Consider the following 21179-nt stretch of genomic DNA (forward strand, 5'->3'; position numbering starts at 1 on the left):
GTTGTAGTGTTTTACGTCACAGGGCAACTGCATTTACAACGGGATTTATTAAAACCAATACCACTGACAAACAGAGGTGTACAGTCAGCCAAAAAGCAAATTACTCTCTGGATTACCCCCATACACACGCACACATGTAAAACCCCCGAATTATCCCATGTATTTCACAATGACAGGAATTTTTGTGTCATTTTAACACAAAAATAAACAATTCTGAATACATCCACACGCATGAGCACACACGGTTGCATAACAGACACCTGGGACTGTCTTTTGCCTCGCTTAACTTGTGCATGAAAGCAGCTAATATTCTACTAAGGAATCACCCAGCAGCTACATCCTAAAAGAAATGAAGCAATTTCAAAGCACTATGCACCAAATGTGATATTCATGATTTTGGATTCCAGCAGTAGCCACCCAGTCATAACCGAGCAGACGTGATTCCCATTCAGAGGGAGGGGAGGGAAAGCTGAGTAAAGAGCACAGGCTTGCAGGACAGGAGAGTCCACCTCCAGGAGTCCAATTACATTTCTTAAATCCATCATTAACCTATCTAATTCTGTCTGAATTGTCTTCTTTGGGGACACAAACATACAGAAAAACAATAAGGCAAACATTTCTTACAGGCTCCAGAGACACAAAACTGTTACTGTGACATACATTATCATCACATTCAATGTGTTTGCCATTTAAACCTATGCTGTTATAGGTATCATTTTAAGCTTTGAAAGACAGCATTCAAACATCTCCTTTAGAGAGTCACTCTGAAATATACTTCCTGTTTCCGTTTGTTTTTCATTTTTAATTTACATGGTCTATCGGTTTCCCTTATTACATAATGCATGTACTAACACACTAATGCTCTGAAGGTTCCAAACTTCAACTGGTTCCACAGTAACTGATGTTCAAAATGTGCATTTAAATGCACTTTTTTCAATATCAACATAAATATAACAGAAAAAAATCTACAATGGAAACATCTGTTCACAACTCATGATCAAAGAAATAAATATATTTGTGCATCATAGCTCTCATCTGATGTTACCAGCACCTGTCAACAGTGATCAGTAAGTTATAAGTAAGAGTTATAAGGTGTTTTAAAAGCATCTTTTCGTTTTATTGTATGTGCTCAACGCTTTGAATACCCAAAATGGGATTTTATGATGATAGGATTCTATACTGATGAACAGAATTTTCACCTGACTCCAGCTTTTTTTCAACAGCTTAAATCTTTAGTTCATATAGCTGCAACTTGACAATTCAGTTGACTCACCATTCTTGTTAACTTAATTTCCAGTTGCACTATAACTGTAGTTTTGAGCTAAAGGAATCTAATAAATCCGATTTAAACTTGTTTCCTACTATCAGCCAGCACAATGCAGAGTTAGCAACTGAGCTGTGATAGAGTCAATTATTTCTCAGAAAGGGCTGAATCAAAACAGAGCAAAAATGAAGGGAATATTGAAGAAACATATGCCTGGTGCAAAACTATAGAATGTTGATGTTTCTCTGTATCTATTGGGAGTATAGATATATATACATTCCATATAATAAGGTTGGAAAATGTTAGTGTTGTATTTTATGTTTTGCTCCACATTCACCCAAAGAAATCAATCAATACTGCTTTAAGTTCTATTTAGTCAATCCGAAAACCAGTCCTGTTGCCTTCAGGAGCAGCATTTAATAATTTGTGAGCTCCTTTATAGCCTGTGGATACAGGAATAAGTGTTCAAGACGTATTGTTCTGTTCACAACTTTAAAAAGCTAAATGATGATAAAGACATGACAAAATTCTGAGAGTGTATTTTGATACGACAAGTTCTCCAATTGAAAATACCAAATTAGTTGTTTCTTCAAATAGCATCCTTCAAGCGATAGAGGGGAGTTACACCTGAAATGAGCATGTCTTCATTTGATTTGTTATTATCCTCAAGTGTTTCCTTTAAGAAGCCACATAAATCCTCATTAGTACTCAAACTGCAAACAGAAGCCAGAGGGCTTTCGCTACAAAAACTATGATCACTTACAGGTTTAGAGCACAGGACTGTTGGATGAGGGTCCATTGATTAAAAACTGCCAAATCTCCTGATCCCCTCCTTGGTGCTTGTTTGTAAGTTTATAAGAGCAAAGATATAAAACTATTTTCATGTTTTTTGTGGCTTTGGTTAAAACAAACCACACTAACTTTTGGTGAGACAACATACAAAAGACTCTGCAGTGTGTGTGTAGATGGTGGAACCTGTGCTGGCCAAGTTCCAGCCTCATTGATCGGAGAGCATAAGAACAAGGAAACACTGCAGCAAGCAGCAGCCACTCAAGCATGGCTACTTTGCAGTGTATGTTACAGTGCATGTCATGTGAAACAGACAATACACTCTTTCAGTTCTAGGGTTTTTTATATCTCGACACATTTAAAAAAATCATCTGGTCTTAGAACTAGGTAATTAGACAAGAAAAAAACAACATTACAAAAAAACCACAAAAACTTACAAAAATTGCACAAACAGTGTTTAAAAAAACAGGGTATACTCACAATTCTAATAGAACCACTTTAAGTAAGAATAACTTGAAGTAATTGTTTTCAGTCTTTCAAATAATTTTGGAGGAATTCTTTTTCCCACTTTTCCTTACAATTTTGCTTTAGTTAATTGAGGATTGCAGACATTCATCTATTCATGACTCTAATAAGGTATTTTATGGTCAGCAATTCAATTTGATTGAAGTCTCCATTGGATCACTGGAACACCTTGTTTCACCTTGTTCTTTTCTTTTCAGCTCTTCTGCTGTAGATTAGCCACTGTGTTTGGAGTCATTGTCCTGCACATATTAATTTGGACCACACTTTACCTGGAGCCTCGATCCTGTGGCTGTTAAACAATCCCAAATCATCAGCCCTCCACCACTGTGCCTGACAGTTGATATGAAGGGTTTGTGCTGATATGCCTTTTTCTTCCGAATTTTTCAGAACATTATTTATTTCTCTGATCTCGGGGTGAACTTGCTGGGACATCCACCTCTAGGAAGATCGGAAAAACTGTTTTCCACTTGTGAATAATCTTGCTCATTGTTGAATGGCAGACTCTAATTGTTTCTCAAAGATCATTGCTGATGTCTTTCCTTCTTGGCATTGTGTTAACACATACTGGAATGCTCCAGACCAGCAAAGTGACAAAACGTCTGCATTTGAAGAGGTGTTCACACTCGCAGATGATGATATTAAAGTGCATGCAATTCGCAGAACCAGGCTGCTACTTGCCTTCGTAATTCCTATGGAAGGTGTAAGGGTGTAGTTAGGTTTTTACAAACTGTTTTTCCTTATTTTTTTTATAAATTGAATAAAGATAGTGTAAAATTGCACACATTGCTATTTCTCTGAGGATGTTTTTATCTGATTACAAGACCTGGTGAGGACCAAATGATTTTCATTGTCCTGGTGGGTAAACCTTACAGTTGAAAGAGGGTGTACTTTTTTTCAAATGATCATTTCTATTAGGGGATGTTTTTGCTTAACTCTTCATCTTGTTCTGAAATACTCACCTTGTACCCCTGAAGGAAATGGCTGCATGCAGGAAATGGAAGGAGAGATGGCAAACATTCTGTTTTCCAGTTGGTGCAAGGCCAGCAGGAGGAAAATGAGGGCATTGTGGGTGCAGACTTGCAACCAATGTGGAGAAACATGTTCTCTGCCAGGTGGCATGTGCCATGTCAGGGTTTGTGTGTCTTGTTAATGTTTTGTGTGTCTGAGCAAAAGCTTGACATATCCGTGTGAGTGTGTGGGAGGTCACAGCAGAGGAGCACTCAGAGCTGCATGAGAATACTGGGATTTCCACCTCAAGCAACTGGATTTCTGCCTATCAGACGTGCCTCCATCTCTTCTACAATTATTGTCACTCTCTTGAACACATGGCGCAGCTTTCACACACTCATTTTAATACTTGGCAGCTCCAAAGCGTTTACAGAGAAAAGAAAAAGACTGAGGGCTCCAGTCCAGTCGGTAGATGGGTTAAGTGGTGGAGAGGATGGTTAGAGAATGGGTCTGAATACTGATTCAGACTGCAGAGGTGGTTCATGTAGCATAAGCTGCTGGTTACAGTGAAGGAGAAAAGGGAGGTGGGGAATGGAATGGTGATTAGAAGGAATGCGTAGAAATCTGAGGCAAAGTGACTTTGAAAGAAGGGGCAAGAAGACACAAAGAAGGATTGTTAGGGAAGGAGAATGAAGTAGGTGGGGAAAGGTGTAACTTGTAGGCGAAGAGCAAGTTGTCGAAACTGTGAGAAAATCAGCATAAGAATAATGGAAGCATAGAGAATGGGATGTGCAGCTGACAGATAGAGGGGGAAGAAGGAGGACTAGACAGGATTGCTGAAGGCTTCCTTCAGATCACAGCGATCCTTTTAGAATCCTTCTCAGACTGAGTAACGCTATTGCGACACTTCAGACTTTCCATCTGAGAAGTTTTAGCTCAAACCAGAAAACAACTTTTCAACAGTACTCACTGTTTGAAGTGAAAGGCAGCCTTGATTTGCATTCTTCAGATTAGGCCAATGCCAGAGATGAAAATGCGTGATGCAAGTGAGCAAGCATTTAATTTTTCATTTAGAGCTTTGAAAATGGATTTTCTGCCTCATTTTAATCAAATAAAAACACATAGTTGGCATGGGAAAATTGGTGACTAAGCTTGAAATCCATTACATCCAAATGTTCAGGGATAGCTTGTTTACCTCTGTGCCTCCTTGGCTCTTTAATGCAAGAACTTACAGCATCAGTTTTAGTTCATTTTCCCAGCTGTCAATGAATACATTCCTCTGAAATATCTGCTCTTGCCTCATATATATATATATTAACTCAAAATCTGTTGGGAAAAACATATATATGACCCCAGGTTTAAGTGAGATGCTTGTTGCACTAACTCTTACTTCAGTGATAAAAAAAAAAATGAAGTAATATTCTTCTGTATTACATAAATAAAGTATTCACCCATGCTTTATTACTGCGTTTGCAACATGTCTCAGTCCCTCTCCCATTAATAAAAATGCATGGCTTCTCTCCTGTGGCGTCATACCATCTTCTCAGGCCAGGATCAATGCTCTTAAGTGGAAATTATTATGCTGCTTCATGTCTTCTGCCTTTCATGTATCACTACTTTTACATTAGGGATGAAGAAAAAAGAGTGTATGCTCCCAAGTTGTTTCTCACTCTTCATCTCCCTGTCTCTTTGTTCATCATCCTACGGAACTGTGAGGTTGCATGTTTGGTAAATAAATCTTAATGTACCTTGTGAATCCCCCTCTGACATTTGTTTTGTACCATTCATGTTGTGTGGGTTTGTATTTGTGTGCGTGTCAGCCGCTGGGAGAATCCATTTGAAAGCTGATATATTTTTATCTTTTTTTTTTCTCCTGGAATGCATGCAAATATACACTATTCCTGACCCACACTCTTTAGGAATTATGACTTAATGGCATGATAAATCAATCTGGATTAACAGAAACAATGCAAACGCAGCCGACTGGAACAGATGGGGCTCAGCGCACTGCGTTGTGTCTGTCTGTTTGTGGCTCCGGTCAGAGGCAGTTCATATGACCTTGATGGAGGCAAAGAACAGCACCATGCACAGTTCTTAAGCAAATACACTCTGTATAAGGACTGGATGTTTTTACGTATTTACACTGATCACAAATCTTTAATCCAGGTGTTAGCTGGATCAAAAATTTGAATTGCACTTGCAGTTCTGTTAGATAGAGAGGGGGAAATAGTGGTGTCAGAGGACCATATGCGAGTAAGATTTAGATCACGCTGTCAAACTGTTGAAATCCGTGTTTAATATAATCTGCTTTTTAAAGACGCAGTAGATGCATAAATGCATGCATTATAGCAAACATCAGACTCGTTCCACTGTAGAAGTATAAGTAGTAGAAGTATCAGCTTTTAAATAAGCCTTATACACCACTGGTCTATGTGATGACATTGTAGGAATACTAACGGTTAATACCAGTTACTTAATCACTGATGTCGCCATCCAGGTTATACCCTGCTCAGTGACAGCTGGGACAGGCTCTAGCCCCCCAACGACTCTGAGTTGGATTAAGCGGGTATAGAAAATGGATCGATCGAAAGTGTCTATTGTTTTGCTTGCAAAACTGATTGAGTGAAATTAATAGTTGCTGATTATTCAATCATTCTAAATAAATTTGGTGCACTAAAATGGAAATGATAAAAACATACCTTCAGAAAAGCACATTCAAACTCAAAGGTTTGTTGCTAACGCTGAAGTGGCTGTCAGGTGATTCGCAAAAAACAGTGAATGTTTTTTCTTTTTCTCAGGCTACAGATCATATCTTGCGAAAAAGCTGTTATTCACCATACAATCGACCCTCAAAGTGCCTTCAGGAGTTTTGTTTTAAGACGTATGTTTACAATGTGAGCTCACACTCCTGGCACACGCGAAACTGCTGCCTCAGCTGAGCCCAGAAGCAGATGCATTTTCCTTACAATACCCTTCTGACTCAAAGTGGGCAAACAGAGGAAAAGGGGCCAAAAGAAAACAGAGTAACCTATATGGGATATGCAGAATTACAAAAGGAACAACTTTAGCAAATCAAAAGCTGGTGAAACTTTGCCTCCTGCATTCACAGTCAGCCTCGGTGAAGAATTCACACACAGTTAAAGATGCAGTCTGAGCCCTGAAAATCAATATATATTGTGCATTCAGTTGATTGCCAGGCAACAATGACAAAATAGAGAAGTTTAAATAACCTATAAGCAAATTAAACCTCAGCTTGTCAGGGGGATGTGAAGTTAATCAAAGTCAAATCAGTCCAGCACAGAGGTACTCAGGATCCGCTTACCTCATTCACTCTTGAATGTATTTCTGTAGTTATGCTTGACACAAGTAGCTGCTTTCATCAAGCATGTCCCAAAATTTCATCTGAGACTCTGACTCCTGTCTTTGAGACCACATGTCTATCTGATGGTCCTGGCGGACATCACACTGTATGGCCCAAAACAATGTCTATATTTAGAATAGAAAAACTGGCAGAGCTCTGCAGGAATACACCTTATTTGGGTCATATGATCTTTTTCTTTTGTATCAGTGGATTAGAACAACATAACTTGTTTGACACAATGCAGTTTTTAATTTCAATTAAAAATAGTTTAGACAGAGAATTGAGTCATCTGGATTAAGTATCGCCATCATTACGATTGTTGTTTATTTTATTATTATTTCTATTATATACTTATTATTATATCTGATGAGGCTTTGCATTGTACTGTAAATGCATCGTATAACAGGAGTTGTTATTTGAAAAACACACAACATGAGAGCTACTTACTCGGCTTTCCTCGCCAGTCCCACTGAGCGGCAGAGAGTGGTGGGGGTCTGCGGAACAAGGGACTTGCAGCAAGCGTTCCTCTTGTCCTCCTCGACGGAATCAGAGCCGACTTTGCTCACTTTGGGCGACTGCGGCGAGGTGGGAACGAGCTGCAGCTGCTGCGGGTGGTGGGAAGACGGCGCAGGGGGAGTCGGGTGCTGCTGAGGCTGGGCCGCTAGACCGGTAATCTGCTGCTGCTGCTGCTGTTGTTGCTGAGGCTGTGGAGGCTGCTGCTGCTGTTGCTGCTGCGGCTGCGGCTGTTGGCCGAGGTGAGCTGCAGCTTTGCTGCTACTCCCCGGGTGCTGATGGAGGTGGGCCGGCGCCTGGGGACTGGCGCTGCGGTGAGTCGGGTGGTGGTGGTGATGATGATGCTGAGCGGGCTGCTGAACGTAGAGATGGGGGTCCCGCAACTGTCGGTTCTCTCCGATCAGGTCCTCCACCTTCCGCTCGAGTTCGTCGATGCGTTGGCGCTGCGTCTGGATCAGGCTTTGCTGGTTCTGGACGATGGTGGTGAGCTCCTTCAGGTAAAGAACGGCTTTCATGGGATTATCCAGCAGGCTCTCCATCACTAAGTGTTGCTTTGGCCGTGTACCCGCTTATTTTGGCTTCCTCCACAGCTGTTTCTGGCGCTCTGAGCCGTTGATGGGGCCTCTGGACACTTGTGTATCCGGGATGCTGTGGCGGCAGTCTGACGCCTCTACGCTCTTGTCAGGTGGGTAGTCTCTCTTCCTCTCTCTGTGTGCTTAATGAGGATACCAGAAATGGTGCTGATGCAAGAGAGGAAGAGCATCAGCGGAGTGCGGAGGCGGGGCCGTAGTGAAACAGTGATGTCAACGCGCAGCGCAAATAACAAAGCAGTATTGTAATTCATTTTTGCATATTTTGCCTCTCATATGCTATTTATTAACGTTGCTTTCCACAATTGACACTAGAAATGACTCCCTCAAAATTTATACTTGCTTCCAAAATCATTTTCATTTAAAGATTTGAACTAAACATACTTCCTTTCTATGTACAATTATGCACTCTTATACTTAATTGTAAAGTATGGATTTACTATTAAAAGTTCTCCTATATCATCAAACAATATATTTTTTGCTGAATGCTCCAATTTTTGAAGTAGGCAAGAAAAAGAATCTGAAAAACTCATAACTAACCAGAATCATCAAGTTTAGTTTCAGAATAGAAAATATCTGCAGTGTTAGGCCACAATCCCACAGAGCAACTGTAAACTTGAATCTAAAGTTAATTTAAATGGTTTAAGTTCATAATCTTCATATAACTAAATTGCAGTATATCTACTTTCATTTCAAGGTGTTCACATACTAATTAGAGAAAGAAAGTCAAACGTAATTGGAAATGCTGTTTCATGGAAAGATGAATAACTCCTTCATAATTTTTTCACCAGTGTTGCAGACAAAAGGTCTGCAGTACAGCATTTGTCTTTGAAAGTTGTTGCTATGAACCCACAGCATGCACTCAAAGGAGCTCTCACTGCAAATTAAACAACTCATCCTGAGGCTACAAAACTAAAGCAAATCCATCAGAGATGTAGCAGGAATATTAGGAGAGGCCAGATCAGCAGTTTTGTAGGTTACATTCTGACACCGGGGAATTCAACAACATAAAAAGACCTGGACATACATGCAAGACTACAGCTGTACACGATCACTGGACAATTTCAAGAATAAAAGAAAAAAAGTCATGTAAAAAGATGGAAGCTGTGTTCACATCAGTTAAGTCCTGGACAGTCTCAAGGAAGTATGTATATTTCTTCATGTTTAGCATAAAGAGAATAGCACAAGCTAAAGAGGCACGATTAGATTTTCCATAAAAAAAAGCATCTTAAAACTAGCAATGCCATTTTTGACCACCATTTTTTGCTGATCATCCTGTCCCAGAAAAAAAGTATGGAGATGGCTTTGAATGACTTTTGAATGACAAAAATACCCCTATCACCTGTAAGAGACAAGGAGATAATGGGATGTGTTGGCATCCAGTGGCACTAGGTCACTAATTGTTATTATTGATCATATGAGAGAAGTCAGAAGCAGGAACATATATTCTGAAGTAACGGCTTTAATGCATACAACATTGGACAATGTTGCTCTTCTGAAAAAGAAACTGGCTGCTTCTGAAAAACTCAGAAGAAGCTGGCTCCTTGGTTTAATTAAGAGCTGCATGCTTTAAAGCAGACTGCTGGAAAGCTGGAAAGAAAATGGCGTTCCACAAATTTAGAAGAATAACAATTAGTCTGAAAAGATAATTTAATAACATCTAAGAAAGCCCTTAGCAAATATAGAACGTAATAATTTGGATTTGATTGGATTATGATTGGAATACAATTAATTGGATTGTAATTGGCTTGAATTTGACTGTATCTTTGAAAAGCCTTGAGATGACTTTTGCTGTGATTTGATGCTATACAACGGGATATACAGTGACATTGTGCAATGTTGGAGCCAAACGCAGCAAAGTTAATTGGATGCTGCTTCACTGTATGAATGGACAATGAGCCACAAAATACAACACTGCAAAAGCAACTAGGAAGGTTTTAAAAGTAAAGCGTGCAAACATTCTGCACTGGTTGAGACAGTCGCTAGATATCAGCATGTCACTTGCTGAGGATTAAACTAAAGGCATGAAAACAAAAAAACAACAACAGTGAAGACAGCTGGAGTGAAAGTCTGAGAAAGCATTACAAAGGAGGAAACCTATTATTTGGTGATGTTCAAGGGTGGCAGACTTTAGGTTGTCATTGCCTGAAAAAAGATTCTCAACAACTTTTTATTCATGACTAATGTTCATTTGTCCAGCTGCACATACGAAACTGAAGGTCAAAGATGGCCCCACATTTTAATAAGCTGTACTTTGTAAGCCTTTCCCCCAATTTGGAATAATATCGCTTACCTATGCATGCTCCATGCATTGTGAGAGAATCAAGCATTATTTTATGATAGTATAATCAGGAAGATGGAGGCCGATTCACCTCAGCTTGTAAATCAGATGAGACAAAGCTCAGGCAGTTCCTGCTCGCCTGGCAAATGTAATCAGTATCACTTGTGGTCATATTTTCTGTCTCACAGTAATCTTTCTATTGAAGATAGTAGCTCATTTACTTTTTATTAATTTATTCTTTTTTTTGTTGTGTTTGGGAGGGGTCATTTGCAGGGTTAGTGTATAAAATGATAGCTTCCTCTAAATGCTCCTCACTTGATGCTTGGAGTAACAGCTCAGTATGAAAATGATCTGATGAAACTTGGATCTTTATTTCACAGGATGGATGTAGGAAATGTATTTCATATTCGTGTCTCATTTTCTGGGAGGTTTACATTCAAACAAGTCATGCTCTTCCCCAGCTCTGTGGAAATAGCAGTATGAAATTCTTTTTTTGCAAATTGGACCAAGCAAAAGAGGGTGCCTTTCAGTCTATACCCTAGCCTCTCTGAGTTTACCAAAGAGGAAATAAAAATCAACTACACACGAGGCACGCAGACACATAAAGGGAGGGAAAATGGGTTTCAGGCTCGCACAGATAATCCCTCCTGATGCACTTGTGATTTCACTGCAGGGGTCCTTGGCTGTTGTTTAGTTGTGGTGTTGAAAATGTGCAGAAATTAGCACTCATTTTACCAGCTGAATGGTTCTGTAGGTAATAGGCCTAATTAACTGTGTTGTTGCCAGACACAAATATTTCAAAGTCTGAATTGTTTGTTCATGATTGGTCCTCTTGACATGTAACGGATAACTACAATCAGCATGTGTAAATTACTGTGTCAGTGCTTGTTGAAGCAAAGGACAGCCCCCCATAGTCAACTGACACAGAGATGAGAGTAATGACAGTGTGATTATTAATGAATTATCATTGTGATCCAATACAAATATATCAAAAATCTTTTTTAACTTCATATCCATTTTCTCTTGATATCATCTAAAGTTTCATTAAACATTCTTAAAACAGCTCAGAGAAATTCTAGGTCTGATATGTCCTTGAAACGGGGAAATATTACGACCAAAGTGGTGAGCCAGTGAGGGTGCAGCCAGGTCCCTTCTTCCATATGGCTGCTTTACAAGCTGCGTGAAGTGAAAAATGGTTTGTGTGCCCGACCAGCGACACATGGCTGGACGGAGCCAAAAATGAGTTTTCCAGCAGGATTGTAAAAATGGAAATGGTGCAGGCAGTGACTTTGATGCTGGGCTGACATCTGCAAGGTTTGCCCTTACTTGACATAGACTCTGGTGGAGAAGCGCCAAACTCACCTTTAACAGCAATTACCTCAGAGGGGAGTCTGAGGCCTGAGAGTGATATACATCCTTAATCTGAAACAAGTACAAGGTACAGAGTGTGACATGAATGATCAAGTTACCCTGCATCTGCAGATGGGAATAATTTTAGTGCCCTTCAGAAGAACATATTTTAGTAGAATCACTGACATTATAATTCCCATTTCAAATTGCTCTTTCCTAAAAGAGTAAAGTTTGAAAGTTGGTAGCCACCGCTGTTAAAGTTTTGCCCCGATCCTCCACAACAACTTTTAATTTCAAAGGTGTGTTATATCAGCATGGGCATACTCCCCAGAGTGCTGTTGCATCTCGGGTTGAAAGAAGACCAGCTGTATTTTCTCCTATTATTCAGTGCCATCTGATGCTGTGTCTAACAGAAACACAGAGTGTTCTCTTGTGATCCCAAATCAAGATTTGAAGAAACAGAAAACTTGTCTGTCTAGAAAAAAAGAAAGGCTTTTATCTTTGTTTTGAATAGCCTTGGTACTCAGTACCTACTTAATGTACATATTTCTTACAGAATTCTTCTTGAATTGAAGTCTCTTTTAATTATATTGCTACAGCATTTATAATTATTTCTTACTTTCTCTTAAATTCTCAAACTTGCTATACTCAGTGTCTCTTTTTGGGAAAGTTTTCTCATTAAAATTGATAAATGACGTGTGTGCACTAAATGTGGCTCAGAATATGACACATTGTTGTGCCCTTTGATGACTCATTGGTTATGCCTGGTGTATGTCACCACTTAACCATGAAATGCAAAACAAAAGAAAACATTAAAGTAGGGAAGATTAATTAAAAATCTGCATGCCATTGTCACCAATGACTCATGAAAGAAATATAATATAAATGCATTTAGTCAAAGTGGGGAAAGTTAAATCCTAGAGGACCTGTGACAAGAATCCAATTTATTTTTCATTCCAATACCTGTAGAGTATTAATAACATCAAGAGATGTGATAAGAGCAAACGACATGATGGAGCAATTAACAACAGGGTGAGACTAATTGCTTGCAATGCTACACTTCATTAATGACACTTACAGGTGGTGCCAATTGAGACAAGGAAGTTGACAAATCACTAGCACTATGAGCATCTGTTCAGAACTGCAGTTTAGATGAAAAAGCCAAGTGACAATAGCATTGTGTAGTATTCACACAGAGTGCAGCAACTGTCTCAATATAACATTTACAAGGTCTCTTATTTTAAGAAAGATTACATTTATGTCTGTATATGATGATTTATGTTGATGTTTAGAGATATAGCGTTCATCTTATACGCAGTTATAGTTTAGCATATTAAGACACTTTCACAATATGACAGTGGCACTGCTTTGCTCTGAAACCCATTAGTTATAAATGACATAGGACATACAACAGTGGTTTGGAGCACTAGAACCCAGCAAGCCAACCACAGATGGCAAAATGAAATAAGACATGTTATGGTTGTATGTCAACTGCTTGTCATGTTTCATTTGGATTGAAACCTTTGAATAATGGCCTGTCTTGGAAGCACATTTGTAATGTGTGTTCAAAAAGGCAGCATGTTGTGAGGATGTACTGCTGTATGTGATACAAGAATAGCCCTGGAAGTTCTGAATTCTCTGCATATTTTTTCTGCTCCCTCTGATTCCCCTTTTAACAGTGAACCATATGTGCGTTATGTCTGTAAGGGCCATTAGTATTCTAAGATAAGTATTTATTTCCAAAGACGCCTCCAAATGTCAGAAATTGTATTTGTTATTTAGCAGTAAAAAGTACAGCTGAGGCTAATGAAAATGTCATTCTTTTGGCAGGGACTTGGATATGATTCAAAATAGTGAACAACAAAAAGTACTGGACCTGGTGATGGTGTGTGACAAGTGACTAATATAATTTCAACTTATCTCGCTGGGATATGTTGGTTAGTCTGAACCAGTCAATCTTTTCCTTTTCAATTATTCTGTGGTGCTGTTGTTTATGTGCTTTGGGTCATTTACCTGCGGAACCAACTTCACCTCAGACCAAGTTTTCTGACACTGGAGAACAGTTTTTGCTCTGTGATCTTCTGATTTAGTTTATGTGTATGCAGTTCTGTACGTAGGGTGTAAATATTTCTCAATAAGGTTTAAGGAGATAAAAGAGAAGCAGATGAAAAACAGAAGGAGTTTTACAAATTAGATGTTGGTTATAAAAAATTAGCTGTTTTTTTTATTATCCATGACACTTCATGCATTCAGTTTAGTCAGCTCACAGAACGTTTGGTGTTGCTGCCAAGAAGCGGCAAGGAGGCACGCGTTTGAGCAAACTTGCTCCTTCTTGGGTGCACTTCTCCAACATCCCCATGATAATATCACTATTAATAATTTGAGACAGGTTGCTCACACAATTGCTCCAAGGAGACCTGAGGCAATGCAGGAATAGCTGTACAAGTTTCTCTCTGTGTTGAAACTAATGTCAGCAGTCTTTACCCTGAAATTACCACTTGTTCACATATTTGAGTATAGAGTTTTTTTTAAAAATACAATCAAATAAAATGTAACAAGCAAAAACGTTAAACAGAGCTGACCCCTCCTAAACTGTATATAGTACATTCTGTGTTTGCTGCCCTTTTGAAAGCTTCCATCTGATTAGAATAAGGAGGGACTTTAATGTCTGCATTGTGTTGACTTCTGGCCAGCTCTGATGTCCAAAACCAATACCCATCAGCCCTACCTTCCTACCTATTAGCTCAGGGGATATCAATACTGAAAGGGAAGCAAAGCCATGGGCACCTATTGTAGATTAATTTAAGCCATTAGGGGTGATGGGAGGAAAAGTGGATTCTTCGGGGAGATAAACTGTTCTTGAGGGTTTTGATTGAGAATACCTTGAACACATAACACTCCGTGGAATGGCTCCCATCATTATCATTATTATTCCATGTTTGTGAGCAATCCTGAAAGAAGCTAGGCCGAGCAATTCAAACAGTCCATTAATAGCTTTATGAATACTGCATGTTGCATCTTAACAAAAATTCTGCAGCTCATCATTGGTGAAATAGCACACACACAAAAAAAAAAACAGATTAAAGCCCATCACAGATGGACAGGATGAAAATGTACCTGCTGTGTGAGCCACAGTTGGCAGTGATGAAACAGCCATGAAACAGTAGTTGTAGGAGATGGAAACATAAACAGAGAGAGTTCTCAGAAAAAATCCCAGATTTTACATGTCAGTACAGCAGCAAGCATCTCCTTTTTATCTAAGAATATGTTGGAGCAATGACAACTTCCCAGAAAACAAAGTTTCTGTCCCTCTTTGTATGTTTTAATCTGAGGTTTGGCCATGTACACATGTTAGTGAATACGAATCCCTCCTATGTAGTCAGCAATTCTCAGTCAAGGCAACCTTCCAGATTTCCCTCTCCTGAATAAACCACATTCTTCTGCAAAGCCTCCTTCATTGAGAAGGATAAGACCAGAGTCAACATTGCTCCATGTCAGTTCTGGGTTCAATTTGTTTTGGTCCGAGATGTTGTTGCTCAAGTGTGATTTCCAGTCAAATTCATTGAATTTTTTTGTGTGCATGAGTGAGTGCTGATGTGAAACCACGTAAAATAATAAAGAATTTAGTTATTTAGATATCTTAATGTAAAGTAAATCTACAGCAGTCTAAGACAGTGACAATCAGAATAGACGATTTTAGTGTCTTCTTTTTACAGCTTAGTAGCTTTGTGTCTGAGACATAGAGATGAGCTGAGTCACGTGTTTACCATATTCAACCAAGTTCTCCCAAAGAGAAATGTATCTACTTCTGTATTTAGTTATTGCAGCACAAGGGCAATCAATGAAATATATATGTGGTTGTCGAATACTGGAGTAGTTCTTTACCCTTGTTGGATACTGGAGAATCCTTGGAAGTTTACCCAATCAGCCTTATTAGGTTTTGCAGTCTTGGAGAAGACTTCTGACCATGTTCCTTGTGCTGTGATGTGGGAGGGTCTCTGTGACTATGGGATATCACAGGCTTTCTTATGGGCCATTCAGTCACTTTACTACTAGAGTGAGAACTTGATTAGCAAGTCAAAGTAGTTGCAGTACTCTAAACTTAAATACCACAGAAGTTCATAGATGCTGGCTACAAAACAGCTCTGGCTCCATATGACTTCCCTTCTATGTGTCAGCTTCTCTAATGAATCACATTATATGGTGCCATTATAAGTACTGAGATAACGATTAACCCCACTCATTCCTACTGGTCAATGTATTGGTGGTCTTTTCTAAGATATTTTCGTGATTTTATAGATAGATAGACCTCAGTCATATATATCTATATCACTGTCCAGCTCCAACCTTGTGTTCATGTAATGACACTAATCTGATGACAAAGCAAAAACGGGAAGAAATATTGCATTGACATTAATTGGTTGGCTAGTTCTAAAAGGTAAGATTAATTCATATAATAAGCTACTATTTACAACTTTCATAACATAAATTCAGCCTGCAGCAAAATTTTCCTTTTCTCAATACATGTGCCAAATCCTACTGTGACTTAGCTCTATATATATTTATAGAAACCATTATGTGTACTGGTGCATCAGTGTCTAATACGGATTATCCATATAAAAAGTTCACAAACTGAAATAAGTCTGACTCAGTGAGGAACTTGTAGTTTTTGTTCAAATGAGACTAATTTAACCCTCAACCTCCCAGATGGTTCAAACAGAATAATAGTGAATAACAAATGTCGTATAAATTTTTATTTCCAGACACTTCTATCTGCTGTTGGTGTATGTTGAAAATATTCTCCCCTCAGTAAAATCTAATTAAAACTCTTTGACAGGGGAGCATTTCATGGCATTTGTGTATCTCTGAGTATGGGAGGGGAGCCCTGTCTGTTTAAACCCCTTTCTGTGTCATTACCATCAAATATAGACTATCATTTAGAAAAGAAACAGGATTTGCCCCAAGCTGCTTATTTGTCACATCATGGAAACAAGCTGTGATTTCACACAGTCTTTAGCTTAAGCAGCTGGAGGCCAGAGGTCACAGAAATGAGGCTGACAAAAAAAGGTAACAATTTTATTGCCCCAAACTAACATGGGAACGTGAATGTAAATGACTGTTATTACCCTTCTCAACAATACTAGTTGAAAATGTTAACTCTCCAGAGTTCCCCACCCTTTGCAAAAGGTTCATTGAAAGATGGGAAAGGCCTTCACTAGCTATTTGCTAAAAAAGTATAGTAACTGCATTTGAGTGTGACTTGCAGCAGCTCCATCTCCAATGTGTCCTGTCAAGCACCTCTAAAAACAAAACCTGATGACCTGCTTTGAGAAGAACTTTAAAATGCATTTAAAATATTAATGTAAAAAAAGATAACAGTGAATTTAAACCATATCATTATTATATCAAGATCCTTACGACCAGGTTGTATCATGAAAAATCGTACTATTAGGACACCAAGTCATGTGCATTATTTGTTTTTTTTTGCACGTCATGACACTCCATGTACTATGAAGGACAGAGACTTTGCAGCCTGGTGTCGTAAAAAAAGGATGCCAGCATCTATGAACATCATTGATATTCAACTATCATGTGATGATACATGACTTGGCATTCTTTTGTTTATAATTGTAATTTGGCAAGTCTTTTTATTGTCAAAACGACATCCAAAAAGCTCAAACTGCGTAGAAATGGCAGGCGTAAGTGGTGGTCAAAGTGACTCACTATGCATTGGCCTGATTTCAGAACTGCTGGTATCCAAATCAGTAAGTCTATGAAAATACCACAGCAACACAACAATACCACCTAACAAGTTGGATTTGTTTCAGTTGATAACTCAGTTGAATTTCCCTCACCCCAACTTCTGCATGTTATGTTTTCATCCAAAATAGAGGCTAACACAGTTAGCTCAAACTCTACTGTTATTCTTGAGCTAATATAACATTGGATAGTGTTTATTTTGTGTCTTTTAGGCTCCTCTATTTTGTAAGCTAAATGTACTGCATGTCTGTAAATGAGCAATTGAAGCAAACCTTGACCTTAAATGTTTCTCATTTCTCATTTTCTCATTTCACCGGTACATGGAATATAGCATTTTGTGTGTCTCCTGCTTAGCATAATATTGTGTCTACACATTCAAAGCAATTCTTACTTTGAACATACCTTTTTCTATGTGTTTAAAACGTTAAAAAAGTTGAATCATGACCATCACCATCCTGCTCCTCTCAAATCCAACTTCACGAGCAAGTGACTGATCTGCCTTAGATTTGTGGGGAATAAGCACATCATATGGTTATGATCGGTCAATCACAAGGTAGTCCTATCTTAAAGACTAAACCTATGCTGAAAAAAAAGAGGGGGCTTACCCTCTGATGTCAGTACTGACACAGTGTCAGTATATGATGAGTTATCGGAGGTCTAATGTTGTGTACACAGTCTGTCCTTTTGAGCCTTTGTCTGTGTTCTAAAACTGTGTTTTTCCTGACATGCAAAATCAGTTTTAGGTCACTGAAAATGAATATTTTAGAAAACTCGCTCCCAGGTAAAGATAATCAGACGGTTTGCTGTTTTGATGTGCAAGAATAAGCTGAGACCTTAAAATGTGACACTCACTGCCAGTCACAGCCTGATTGGTATATCAATCATTGATCTGACCTTGTCTGACCTTGATTATAGCACCCATATTTGCTCCCACTCAATTCCTCCCCTCGACTCCTCTCCTCAATCCTAGTGCCACCAGAGATAAAAGCAAGGGAGGTGAGTAAAGACCTGAGGAGAGAGGAGGCGAGGTTACAACCCTTTAACAAAATGAGACGTCTTTGCTTCAGAGCTACCATTTTGAACTGACGTCAGTTAAAGATGTATATATGTATAATTTTGTCAGACGTCTTGTTTTTTTGCACCCTACTACTGTGTTTAGTTATTGCTGTCAAATGAGCCTTAAATCTATTTGTGGCAACCCATATATTTACTCTTAGCATAATTTGTTGTGTGCACCTAACACATTGCATCGCCCTCATACAACACAAATGCCAATAAGACAAAAGGAAAAGAAACACTGCTGTATCCTCACTCATAGCTCCCCCAGCAAGCAAGCTGCTCCTTTCTTCTTGATCCTCACTGCTTTGGGTGCATTTTAGGAATTGAGACTTTTTCATTTAATTCTTTCTTTCTTTCTTTTTAAATATTATGAACATGTCAGTGTCACAGGCAGAAAAGAGGAGACAAGTAGGCTGAAAATAGATAAATGAGTTTCATATGTCCCATGTTACCTAAAATGACAGTCATGCAATATGCATATTGAGGAAGGTCATGAGAAATGTTTCTCTGGATGAAGACTGTTTTAATCTTAAAACTGAATTTTCGAAGAATACCAATGTACATTTAGACAAAGGTTTTCCTTCTTTAGTTTTAAAACCTGCAGCTTGAGTGAGACTGTCCTGCTGTAGCTGTTTTTCCGATTACTTCTGGGTTCAAGTTGCTCACAATTGCTCACATTTGAGTGCCAACATTTTGTTTCTGTTTCCTATTCTATAAAACGTGACTGTAACTTTAACTTCCATGAATATCCTGCATGTGCTCACTGACCTAAGGACATTTTGACAGAGCACACAAATGCTTACATGTACAGAACATTAAGATAAGAGCCTGGGGCTCCCAGTGGTTGGGCAGTCTGTATAATCACCAGACCACCGTCTGTTGTTAGTCCCTCTGGCAATAAATGCGCTGCTTGTGCTGTATGTTGAAGATTAATGACATCAATCTCATTTCCTCATCAGGCCATACTGCAAACACTGTAACCTACCTCAGCTTTTTCTTTGCAAAATCTTATTCTTCCTCTCCTTTGAGGTTATTCGATGAGTGAAATTAATTGCCACTGCTTAGAACCACAGCAGTAATCATTTACCATCAGGCACCACTTCTTCTGTCTAACAGTTTGTGAGACTTTTACTTGTGTAGGTCCAAATCAGAGATCAAATCGATCATTGAGCCAAAACAGGTGCATTAGGACTTGAGCTACATGTCCTCTGTCTTGTAATGATACTAGACATCTATGTTTTGCTCAGACTGAAAATTATATTGATGAATTTAAAGCTTGACTTATTTGTTAACCACTGTATTATTGAGATGATCACATGTGAGTAACATTTTATAACTTGTAGGTGACATATGCACTTTTTAACAAAATGACACAGATGGCAGATTTTCTGAGCTCTTTTTGAGATGTATTAGATAGGCTTTGGTCAAAATACCTGTTGGTTTAAGCCCAGTGGCACTTCTGTTGGCCTTGTTTTGACAACTCTTTGTTAAGTCTGTTTTCAGGGTGGAGACTAAGCAAGTGCTCAACCCCACCCTTTTGGCGAAATCAACAGCTACTCAGAAGCGTGCCGATTATGTACTGTTAACATACCAAGAGTGGTATACAGTGTTTAACATAGCAAGAAGAGTGAGGAGAGTACTGGTGTTTGTTAAAAACACTCCTTATCCTTACAGATGCGGGTTATCTGAATTACCGAATGCAACCATTAGACATCACCAACCAACTACAAAGCATTCCGTTAACAAGATAATGCTGTAATGTTAATCTTTCAAAAGTAACAGCAAAAACCTCTTAGAAGTTGTAGTACATCTTCTTCATTACCTAAGCCATTAGCTATAGCTACTGCTAAACAAAAAATAAATTAATGAGACTTCAGACACCCTAATATATTCTCCCAAGAACAGAAAAAAGGGATTTTTCAATAATGTGGCACCTTTAAGACAAATTATTAGATAGTGTCATGTGAATTTTAAAAGTTCAAAAGACAATGGGCACAAAAAGTAATCAGAGGCCTGACATGCTTCATCACAAGTGAGACTCTTGCAATGACACTAGAAATCTTTTTGATGATTAATGCGATAATATAAATATGTATTTTACCATTCTTATTGCTATAAGAGAAGCCCAACACTGAATCAATATTCTGATTATTTCTTTAGTTATAATCTGTGGTCAATTGTTAGTTACCTAACCATTTCTTTGACTAGATGTTTTTTTAACAGGTCAATTTGTAAAATAAATGTAGGATTTTGTATCAAAGTATCACCATCATAATGCTTGTTTTGTTCAACCAACAGCTCAAATCTCAATATGAAGAAATTATGGGGAGGAAAAGCAGCACTTTCCCATATATAATAAGCCAAAATGGTGACTTTTTGATCATTTTGTTGAGTAAAAAGTGCAATATTTTCCTCTGAAATGCAGTGTAGTAGACCTACAGTGTAAAGTCTAAACCATCAAAAATGGGAATGCACAACTGAGGTACAAGAAATTTGCTGTACTTGAGAGACAGAGCGTTAATTAAAGTGTAATTTGCTAAATTTCACAACTGAAGCAGAATATATACTGTAATGACTGATATACATATCATACATATATATATATAATATGTATAATCATTACAATTCTATTTGACAATTCTTTTGCATATGTGTGCTGCCACCGAGTGGCCCATTCACTGAAATAAATCTTATACTCAATAGCTAACTTTAACTGTGGTGGTTTGGGCACATAGAGCA

At 38.5% G+C, this 21179-nt stretch overlaps 1 protein-coding gene across 4 annotated transcripts in view; it reads right to left on the reverse strand.

Moving 5' to 3' along the window:
• Positions 1 to 8123, reverse strand: part of iqsec3a (IQ motif and Sec7 domain ArfGEF 3a) — a 102179-nt gene extending 94056 nt beyond the window's left edge. For all 4 annotated transcript variants that reach the window (XR_011909961.1, XM_072377536.1, XM_072377537.1 and 1 more), the window contains exon 1: positions 7335 to 8123. Coding sequence is in view for 3 of the 4 variants with exons in the window: in XM_072377536.1 (XP_072233637.1) it covers positions 7335 to 7939 (605 nt within the window). In the remaining variant the exon portion in view is untranslated. The remainder of the gene's footprint in view (positions 1 to 7334) is intronic.
• Positions 8124 to 21179: the final 13056 nt, after the last annotated feature.

The sequence above is a fragment of the Leuresthes tenuis genome, unplaced genomic scaffold (assembly GCF_036924035.1).
Source record: "Leuresthes tenuis unplaced genomic scaffold, fLeuTen1.0.hap1 SCAF_23, whole genome shotgun sequence".
Classification (NCBI taxonomy): domain Eukaryota; kingdom Metazoa; phylum Chordata; class Actinopteri; order Atheriniformes; family Atherinopsidae; genus Leuresthes; species Leuresthes tenuis.